Below are 10,287 nucleotides of genomic sequence, written 5' to 3'. Positions count from 1 at the left end.
ACAGAAGAAACTCACATGTTTTTTGGTTGTCGAACAGCTTATTCTGGCAAATCCAGGGCATAAGGTGATGGACAAACTTCACACTCTGGTCTTGCAAATGTGATTGGAGAAGACAAGATTTTCCTCACGGTTGCAGACGCGGTCACCGCGCTTGCCCCGAAAATGGAGCCTTGAGAAAACAACAGACAATATCACAAATGTTTGCGCAATTTTTTTTTTTTTTTTTTTTTTTTTTTTTTTTTTTCAAATTATTAATGAGGAAATTGTATGTATACATGATCTTGCTTGTAATGCTTTATTGACATTTGTTTTTGTGTTTTGTTCTGATCTTGGGTGTAACTTATACTGGTCTATTGTAAGAATGCAGTGTTATAGTACAAAAAATACAGTGTTATGGTCTGGGCCCCTGGCATTGGACTGTTTCTCCAATATCCTATTGGCAACAATCTTAATTGAGTTGTAATTCTTGTTGGGCTATAATGTATTTAGAGCTGTGAAAAAGGAAAGAAGGAAAGAACAAATATGAAACCAGCAATCATGTCCCCATCCATAATCATTCAGACTCAAAACCTGCAGGCATATGACACCAATTTAATACCCTGTTTTCTCCCTTACGACAATAATTCCAGCTAATACCAGACAAACACCACCTACTAAATATACCACTATACTACTATGATCAAACATCACAAACACAATTCTCCAACCCTGTCTCAAAACACCACCACCAATGCTGCTGCCACCGCGGTCAAGGTGGCGGCAATGGATCCCGCCGGTGCCATTGCAGAAGACGGTGGCAATGCCTGAGCTGGCCCGGGTGCTACCTGACTAGATCCTATAGGTGCGACTGCAATTGAGCTTGGAGGTTGCGGTAATGGCGATGGAGCTACAAGAAAACCATGTGTCACCAACAATTTTAAGCAAACACTTCAAGGAAATGTACATTTACCAACCCAAAAAGTTGTAAACTTGTTTGGTAAAATAGTTAGCTTATTAGTCAATTTTGGCTTATTTGACCACTATTAACTTAATTAAACAATCTATTTGATAGAACTATTGCTCTAAAATGCTAGAATTAAAAAAGCTACATTAGTAAAACTCACTAACCCAATTAGCTATCAACAATTAGTAAAACTCACTCACCCAATCACAGCCTAACAGCTATTTAACAAACCCCACTTAAATTTTGGAGATTTTTTTTGGGACCAATTTGATTTGAAGTAAAACGGAAAATTTTCTATATTTCTAAAGAATTAAAGTAAATGAAATATTTGTCCATACAAGAAAATTATCCTTTTATCCTATTATTCTTTTTTCCTAGAATTGAAGTAGTAAACCAAAAGCTCAGTTATCTTTCAGCTTCTTGAAATCTATCTAGAAATATGAAAAATCAATGTCATAAAGTGATACAGTTGGTTTGGTCCCACCCACCCACATGCAGGTCACATTTATGACTTACAGAATTTCAGCTTATACTTTTATATAATTTAATATTTGAAGGTGTCAGTAAATTCCGCAAAGGATAAAAAAATATACATTAACCTTATTATCAATAATTAATTATCCATAATAAACTAACCAACTTTCATCTTTCATACTTTTTAATATATAAATATATAAATTTATATAATAATTCTAAACTTACTATAATACTCCTTAGAAACTTAAATCATAAATAACTTCTCCCACACTTTATCAACTAAATCAACACAGCAAATAGAACACATAATTATCAATAAATTCCAAAAAAAAAAAAGTAATTAAATATTTTCATTTTTTGTTTTGCGGAAAAAGGAAGTTATAGAACAGATCTGAGAGACGGAGACGTACCGGGAGAAGAAATGCTGCCGATGTTCACTGTAAATTGTTGAAAAGTAAAGAAAAAAAGTTTTAAAAATTAGTTAAAAAAAAAAAACTATGAATTTCAATTTTGATGAGTGAAGAAGAAAATACTGACAGCCGCAGTTGCTCACGGAGGGAGCGGAGACATGGCAAGCAGAGGGGAGAGCTAGGGCTTTGGTGACGTTGAGGACGACGCCGAGCTGGGCGCTGTTCTTAAACCCTTCGCACAGGCACTCCGCGTTGGTTTTCAGCACCGTTTTGAGGCCGGAGCAGCAGGTCCCCTGCGGCTTCGCCTCCGTGCTGCCGTTGGTGACGAAGGTGAGGCAATCGGCCAGGTTGAGGATCACGCTGCCGCAATCCGCCGCCGGCGCCGGCGCTGCATGGTGCGCGGAGTCCACTACTGCGATCGCCCATACTGCGAGCAGGGCCACTGCTAGTGGCCCGATAGTGTTCAGTCCCGTCGCCATTTTTGACAAATTTTGAGTGAGAGAAAGAAAGCCGGAGATTAACGACGGAGAAACAATCGATGACTGTGACAGTGCTGGAAAATTACGGAGATTTTTGAGGCTGTGGTGAGTGAAAGCTCTTAGGTGGGTTTTATAATGATGGAGATGGGGCTGGTCTCGTTGGGTCGGGTCGGTGTGTTACGAGTGAGAATCGGGTTTCATGTGAACATGGAAATTTGGGGGGCCACGTGGTGTAAGGGGCACGTAATTGATGTCTCGTTTCTTTGCTAGACTACCCGGATGATAGGGTGTTTGTTGAAAATTGAAAATATATACTTCGTATTTCATCTCAGTTAGAAGTCTAAACTGATGTCAATGATGTTATGATTTAGTGGTAAAAACTGATTTTCCTAAATAAAAGGTCATGAGTTTATGCCCAATGACATAACCTGTTTTGTTGGGATAATAGTTTTATTTTATCCTTAATTTTATGTGATAGGGATTAGGGAGTGACCTTTAATGAGTTGTAAAAGTATGAATTTGTAGTGTAATATATCTTTCAAATGATGTATTTTGTCTCAATTAAAAAAATATAAGCCGATAGTTATAAGACTTTTTTGAAAAATAGTGAGGTTGGGGCAGTTGAATTAATACATCACATACACTAATTATTGATTGAGAGATGGGAGTAAAGTGTGTGTGAGAGAGAGAATATAATCTCATGCTTACAATAGTAAGCATGCAGCCCAAAAGTGGAATGTGCTTTATGCCAAAATTAACGCCCATTTCTCATTTGAAATTGGCAAAGTTAGCTGCTGAGCTTAAAGCTAATTTTATTACCCATGCCAAGTAATCATTGGCCTCACAATACTCTATTTTTTTCACTTAATTTATTTCAAATTCATATATTACCGTTTTCACATTAATTAATTATTAAGTGAATCATTGTTGTCAGTTACATATTAGTAGTATTATACTCGTCAAGTTATTAAAATAAGGCTAAAATGTCATTCCGCACCATGAACTATATTGGATTATTCATGCCGCACCTTGAACTTTCATAACGTCCATTTTGATACACAAACCATTAATTTTTTTTCATCTAGCATTTTTCACAGGTTACCAGGTTACTATGATGGTATGGCACAGATAATTAGCTTATATGGATATTCTTTTTAAGTCAACCCAAAATTTTTAAGTAAAACCCAAAAATCAACGCCTCACGCTGCCCCTCCCCTGTGCCTTTAGCCGGACCAGGACGTGCTCACTAGTATATATAATATGTTTTGTTATTATAAAAAACATATTATAATTTTTTTATTATTATTTTGGCTACTGCCTACTGGCCGTAGTTAAATATAATTTTTTTTTTATATTTAGCTACTACCAGTAACTAAATGCCTAAATATAAGAAATTTTTATTATTATTATTTTACGGTTTCGGTACCGGTTGTTGGGCTGGAGAAGGTTTAGAAGAAAACCAAAAAAAATTAAAATTAAAAAAAAAAAAGAAGAAAACAAAAAAAAAAAGTCCAAGTCAACATAGATTACCTATAACTTGTAGGGAACCTGTAAAAATTGCTAGATGAAAAAAAAAATTAATGGTTTGTGTATCAAAATAAACCTTATGAAAGTTCAAGATACGGCATGAATAATTCAATATAGTTCATGGTGCGGGATGACACTTTAGCCTTAAAATAAAAGTCGATTATCTTCTATCATATTATTAGCTCGATGTAGCAAATCAACCAAACCAACTTAGTTAAGATCTATAAACTCAACCGGGTTATACCTTTGAGACGTGTAGATAACCATTGAAGGATATATATATTTTATCTGAAATCAAAATTTAAATTGATAATTAAACCACACATTTATATTTTATATTATATGCTAAAAACAATTCGTATAATGCAATCAGGCCTTGATTTTAATCATTTTTCGGCGGATGCTCAAAAGTATGCCCCACCAATATACAGAAATATACACATGAAGAAAAGTGTTCACAAGTGAGGCCATCATTAGTTTCAACATTTTACACCAATCAATCGCCGATTCTAGGGCCGCAAATTATATGCGGATCACCAATAAATATTCATATTTTTTATTAATATACTAAATAAAAATTTATTTATAATGTACTTAAAAATTTATTTTTTGATAATATATCAAAAATAAACCTTTAAAATATGAACATATAATAATACAGTAAAAATGAACTTTTCTTTATACTAAAATTAAAATCGTATGTCAATGATTTATCTTGTAATGTGAACCATGGTTGACGGTATAATAACTCCATAGGAACAGTCCAAAATGTTGAAGAAAAGTCAACTTATTCAAACATCAAAACCTCTTTTTTCCAGAAAGTTAATGATTGAAGATTAGCACAGCTATCTAAGACTAATCACTCTGCTTTTCTCCATAAGCTTTTGATTAATAAAATGGTCAACTGCAAAAGAACTAGGCCATCCAACATGGATTGCCCAAGTTAAGATAACAGGAAGATGAAGAGGAAAACATGTTTTTCTTTGAATAATGATGGTTAAGGAACCAGAATAATGTTGCCACAACATAAAGCAGTTGATACTATACCCTGTCTGTCTGCCACTCAGTGAGTGGGATTTTGAACCAGTGACACAATAACAGCTACATCATCAAGCTTTCCTCCAGTTTGCCCCACATATCCAGCTGCTTGGGCTGCATCAGAAAATGGGGTTCTTCCCGATGCGGCGCCACCAACTTCCTGTGCCCTTGTAGCCAAGATCTCAGCAATTTCCTGGTTGGATAGAAACAGGAATTCTTACATAGGATAAAAGAATGCTTTGTAGGATGAATCAGGTTTTCAAATCAAGAAAAGGGATGTGAGGAAGTAGTTGGTAACACCAAAAAAAAGGACTACACCCCAATCCCGAACGCCTAGTTGCTTGTCCTAGAGCCTTGGTGGAGGCGTTTTACGTTTACCACTGTCTGTGACCTGGTTCTTATACCACGTGTTAGAGTCAAACGCTTACCATTACACCAAAAGCTATAGCTTGTAGCAAAGATGCAACTTTATTTCCTTATACTGCTACATTTTCGAGAGACAAGGTGCTGGACTTGGCCCTTCAAGCCTCTGCTCAACAATCCCCCTAGTCACCTAGTGCTGGACTTGGTCCTTCCCTGCCCTCCACCCAAAAAAGTTAAATTGCAGGATGTCTCAATAGTCTACAGGTTTCTCAAAGTGCTTGTACACGGGTGGCCACAACGTTTCCGGATTGATGTTGTGACTGAAAATGTTATGTGGATGGTTGGCCTTGGTTTTGGAAAATAGTGGACAAATGACTTTGGAACAGAATTTTACGTAATTCTACAATGTCTTCAAATTCAAAAAGAATGGGTAATCACCTATTTAGGTATGGTAGAAAACCAATGCATCACTAAGGACCTTGTAATCTAGTGTCATAGATTCGAGGTTCTTCGTAAGAAGTCTTAAAATCAATTCCCCGTGTATGTAAAAATAAAAATAAATAAATAAAAAAAACCAATGCACCCATCTTATGCTATTTACTCATTTTAGTAAGGGGAGGGTGGGGGGAAGAAGATAGAACTGCAGGCACCTTAGGTGTTTCGTTAGCTTCCAACGATTTCGTGATAATTGATGCTATTTCTTGTGCATACAAATTGTCAAAAAGACCATCAGTTCCGGTGACCACGATGTCCCCCTCATCTAACTCAATTCTGTATTCCTGATGTAAAAATATTCAAAACAGAACAATTTGATCAGCTTGATATGTTAGATCTCTTCTAAGAAGTAAGAACAGGGAAACTTAAAAGTTATCAAAATAGTTACAGTTGAAGTCTTGAGCATTTCCCTAGAGAACATAAATGGAGTTACTAAATCGAGTTCTTTTATGCATATTCATGCCAAGTAGTTATTACCTCCACAATTTGAGAGGGATCATCACCGCTTCCGATTTGCATAGGGAAATTGAACTCATGGAGCATTGGAGATGACTTTTTATATATGACACTGTTCCTTATGATCAGAAACCCAGAGTCTCCGATATTAGCCACATGGAAAGCCTGCAACGATTCAGCTGTACTTTACAGCAAGCACCCGAGGAGCTTAATGGATCCCAGTTTTGTAATTTGCTAACGTAAACCATTTTCGTTATACTTCAACTCACTTTAAGGCTTTAAGCAAAGAGGATTTGAATCAACACCATCGTACCTGACCATCAAAGTGTGCAATCAAAGCTGTCGAGGATCCAGGAGACTCTACTTTTGCCACGCTCAGTTTAAGAACTATCTTAGGATCAGTTCCCGAATCACTGCCAGACTGCAATATAACCTTTTCGCAATTCTCCATGAGTTCTCTGGAATATAATCCCGGATAAATTCCTGAATAGATGGAAATGGACATAATTGTATGCTCTAATTCAGATTTGAGGTAAAGAATGATAACAAGAAATTAGCATTATGGTTCCACACAGCGTAAAACTCAAAAATATTAGGAAGGAATACCTTCGAGAGACCACTGAACAACTCCATCAGCTATGCCTAGCCAGTTCTGATTAGTCACAAAATATGCATCCTCTCCACCTGTCAATGCCTGGAATTTATTATTTATTTGAATTACTTATAATGCTTAATGTGATAGAGGAGATAAAAAGCCTATTCCTACATGTTCCAACTTCAACAATATTGTGAATTTGTGATGCCCATCGTGTATTCATTAATTACCAATACAGCAATCTGGAATGTTATACTCACTTTTTGATGTACTTTAGTATCAATATCACCAAACAAATAGCATAAAATTCTCAGTTTCAGTGCAATGCGAATTGATCTCTTATCATATTGTGGTGTCGAGGTCATTAGTCTCAAATTTCAGAAGATAGAACATCACAGTTCATATGAAAAGCCGAAAAGATTATATGTAACATACCTTAGAGGGATGTGGCAATAAAGCAGCACCAGAAGATAGCACAAGTTGTGCTGTTTGAATGCCCTTACTGCGAACAAAGACAATCTAAGTACGATGATAGATTTAATCGTTCTGCAAATCAAATATCTCAAACCCCTTCAAAGTATTGACCACTATAGAAACTAATTGACAAGGCAAGGGTTTCATCATATGGGCAATTCATTTTTTGGACATACAAACTTATTAACAAGGAAGCTACCCTAAAAGAAAGCATATGGGAAGAAGGTGAGAGCCGAGCCATACCTGGTTATAGAGGCTACAGTAGATTCCACCTCGACCATTCCACAACCTGATGCTTCTGTAGGCACGCTGCTTTCTACATCTTCAGTCTGTTCGGCCACTTGCAGTAATAAGTTTGGTGAGTTGTTGTTGAGCTGAAATTTTAAAAACATGAATTCTCTCAATTGTGTCATTATCAACAAAGTACTGAATCACATTTCTTTTTGAGGAAAAAAAAAAAAAAGACTTCGGTTGAAATTTATACCAATAAAGAACCTTCCCGCTATCCCTGCCCACCAAAAGACACTGAGGATATATACAAAAGATTTACCAGGACTCTTGAATTGAAACCTACTAATTCAACAGACGAGAACACGGAGAATAGCTTGGCTCTAGAACTCGTGTGTGTGCTCTTTATGGTAGATTTGAGGGAACTGATTGAACTTGAAACCTCTTATATAGAGTCTCAAGGTAATCCCACTTGATTACATGACCCTTGGTAAATTCACAAGTATGAGAATGCTCCCATAAATTATACTACCTACTGGAAAGACTACTAAATCTTAAGCGATATAGACGTCAAAGTTTATTTTCCAATTGTCAATCAGTAGAATAGTGTGGACAGTATTTAACACACAGCGAGATCTGGATATCGAACTCCACATAGTTAGCATCAAGCGTTTTCCATGCGAGTGACATTGTAAATCTACATTTACCACACTATGACTTCATAACAGGAGTGACGTGATATTTTCTACTCGACCATATTATACATGGAAAGATGAGTAGTACTTACCAACAATGGTATCTCAGTTTTGTCTGGATCGTGAAGTTCTTGTATCTGACTTACTTCTTCATCAAGAATTGGTTCAGCCTCTGTAGGAGGGGACGTGGGAATTAGTTCAACCACCTCATCTTCCTGGCTATCTTCAGCCTCTTTAGACAAATGGATGACCTGATTTTCACCACTGTCCTCAATACTGTCCTTTAAGGAACTCTGCTCCACAGTATCAGTACTGAAATGTTTAAAGCTGTCATCATCCTCACTACTTTCCTGATCGACATAATTGACAGTTACATTCATTGAAGAATCAACATCAGAAGATATTGATTGTATCGCGGATTCACCACCACTTTCTGCTGCTTGAACTTGTGCAGAAGTGCCATCATTATCTCTCAATGAAACCGAGCTTTCAGCCTCATGCTCTTCTGAAAATTTCCCATCCACAGGTATAGCATTTTCCTTGGTGACCTCAGAGCCAGAAGAATCCTGCAATTCTGCGACTGAATCTTCTAATAACTTCTCGCTTGATTCCCTATCACCTTGTTCTGCCTGAACTTCCAAAGAAGCACTGTAATAATCTGTTAGTGGAACTGAAACTTCACTCTCATCCTTTTCTATTACGATCTCCTCCTGAGTAACAATTTTCTCTGTACTGAATAGAGAGGCAGATATCTCGCTTGATTCTCTATTACCTTGGTCTGTTGGAACTTCCACAGAAGTACTGCCATTATCTGTCAATGAAATTAAAGCTTCACCATCACTCTTCTCTACTACAATCTCCTCGAGAGGTACAACATTCTCGGTACTGAGCTCAGGAGCAGATTTCACATTCGATTCTTTATCACCTTGTTCTGCCTGTACTTCCACATTATCTATCAATGGAACTGATTCTTTGCCCCCATCCTTCTCTAGAGGTACAACATTCTCTGTACTAACCTCAGAGGCAGATTCCCCACTCGATCCTGTATCAAATTCTTCCACCTGAACTTCCACATTATCTGTCAATGGAATTGAAGCTTCGCCCCAATCCTTCTCCTCAAGAGCCACGACACTCGTTGTACAAACCTCAGAGGCAGATTTCTCACTCAATTCTCTATCACTTTGTTCTGCCCGAACTTCCACAGTATCTGTCAATTCGATTGTAACTCGGCCCCCATCCTTCTCTAGTCCAATCTCATCAAGAGGTACATCATTCTTTGTACTGACCTCGGACGCAGAACAGTCAAGCAATCCTGTCTGGTGAACCGAAGATCCAAAACAATCATCATCTGATTCTATGCCTCGTTCCAAAAGACTGCTGCCTTCACTCCTACTTGCTACTGAATCAGAAATCTTAGTAACAGTGGCATCAGCCCTAACTTTTTTTCTCTCCACATTCTTAACAATCACTTCTCTCTCACAATCTCCATCCAACACTTTCACCACACTAAATTCCTCCACATCTTCACTCCCCACCTTCTCAGGCTTGGATGCCACCAACTCCTCCTCTTTTGCAAGCTCACTTGGATCCCCAAACCGGAATATCAGACTACCATCAGCATGTTCTGCCACAACAATAACAAAATACCTTAAATTTTCTAAAAGCATAGGAAAAATAAAAAAGAAACCCCAACCCAAATATATAGTAAAAAAGAATAAAACTTTGCCCTGAATTATACTTGTTAAATTGAAAAGCAATAAGAAAAAAGGGAAGGGATAAAGAAATGTACCGTGGGTTGAAATGACAGCAAGATCTTGGGAACTGGGTTTGCAAAAGAATATGATTTGAGGCGGCTTTCTTCTTCTTCTTCTGCTCCATCTTCCAGCTGTGGAGGTTCTTGAAAGAGGTGAAAATGGGTGAAAGAGCTTGGGAGGAGTATGGGCGGGTTTAAAGAGTGGGAAGTTGGGTATGGAATTGGAAAGAAGATCAGCCATCGGGTGTAGTGGTCTGCTTACACAGCTGATATTGTTCTTCAAAAAGCATTGATACTCCCGAGACAAATCTTCATGTTGGGTTTGTGGATGCAGTGCCGCAGATGATCGTTAGG

The 10,287-nt window shown here is 37.5% G+C and overlaps 2 protein-coding genes across 5 annotated transcripts; both read right to left on the bottom strand.

The window, feature by feature from the left end:
- Positions 1-506: 506 nt before the first annotated feature.
- Positions 507-2,428, bottom strand: LOC116029271 (non-specific lipid-transfer protein-like protein At5g64080). Its single transcript, XM_031271194.1, has 3 exons — positions 1,958-2,428; positions 1,831-1,857; positions 507-886 (listed from the first exon to the last, which is right to left on the bottom strand). The coding sequence occupies exons 1-3, from the start codon at positions 2,307-2,309 to the stop codon at positions 714-716; spliced, it is 552 nt and encodes a 183-aa protein (XP_031127054.1). The 5' UTR covers positions 2,310-2,428; the 3' UTR covers positions 507-713.
- Positions 2,429-4,607: 2,179 nt separating this feature from the next.
- Positions 4,608-10,265, bottom strand: LOC116029267 (probable protein phosphatase 2C 62). 4 transcript variants are annotated; one of them, XM_031271188.1, is made up of 9 exons: positions 9,970-10,264; positions 8,273-9,804; positions 7,501-7,586; positions 7,219-7,285; positions 6,795-6,882; positions 6,502-6,671; positions 6,210-6,353; positions 5,888-6,016; positions 4,608-5,067 (listed from the first exon to the last, which is right to left on the bottom strand). In XM_031271188.1, the coding sequence occupies exons 1-9, from the start codon at positions 10,172-10,174 to the stop codon at positions 4,900-4,902; spliced, it is 2,589 nt and encodes an 862-aa protein (XP_031127048.1). In that variant the 5' UTR covers positions 10,175-10,264; the 3' UTR covers positions 4,608-4,899. The 4 variants fall into 4 exon arrangements, 3 of the variants coding, with proteins under 3 accessions (XP_031127048.1, XP_031127047.1, XP_031127049.1); XM_031271187.1 differs by having other exon boundaries at positions 7,501-7,631; positions 9,970-10,263; XR_004100296.1 differs by lacking the exon at positions 4,608-5,067 and having other exon boundaries at positions 5,939-6,016; positions 6,210-6,367; positions 7,501-7,631; positions 9,970-10,265.
- Between the last annotated feature and the right edge of the window lie 22 nt (positions 10,266-10,287).

Source organism: Ipomoea triloba, chromosome 9 (genome assembly GCF_003576645.1).
Source record: "Ipomoea triloba cultivar NCNSP0323 chromosome 9, ASM357664v1".
Lineage (NCBI taxonomy): Eukaryota > Viridiplantae > Streptophyta > Magnoliopsida > Solanales > Convolvulaceae > Ipomoea > Ipomoea triloba.
Note: the sequence above shows the minus strand (reverse complement) of the source record. Positions and strands in the feature narration are given on the sequence as shown.

Bases quoted from the DNA above. Each gene is read 5' to 3' on its own strand.
- LOC116029271 (XM_031271194.1), bottom strand. From the start codon at position 2,309: ATGGCGACGGGACTGAACACTATCGGGCCACTAGCAGTGGCCCTGCTC. The intron at 1,858-1,957 runs GTCAGTATTTTC...AACAATTTACAG, and splicing joins CTCCGTGAGCAACTGCGGCT to TGAACATCGGCAGCATTTCT. The intron at 887-1,830 runs GTACGTCTCCGT...GTTTTCTTGTAG, and splicing joins CGGCAGCATTTCTTCTCCCG to CTCCATCGCCATTACCGCAA.
- LOC116029267 (XM_031271187.1), bottom strand. From the start codon at position 10,174: ATGGCTGATCTTCTTTCCAATTCCATACCCAACTTCCCACTCTTTAAA. The intron at 6,672-6,794 runs GTATTCCTTCCT...CCATCTATTCAG, and splicing joins TGTTCAGTGGTCTCTCGAAG to GAATTTATCCGGGATTATAT. The intron at 6,354-6,501 runs GTACGATGGTGT...GAATCGTTGCAG, and splicing joins TTGCACACTTTGATGGTCAG to GCTTTCCATGTGGCTAATAT.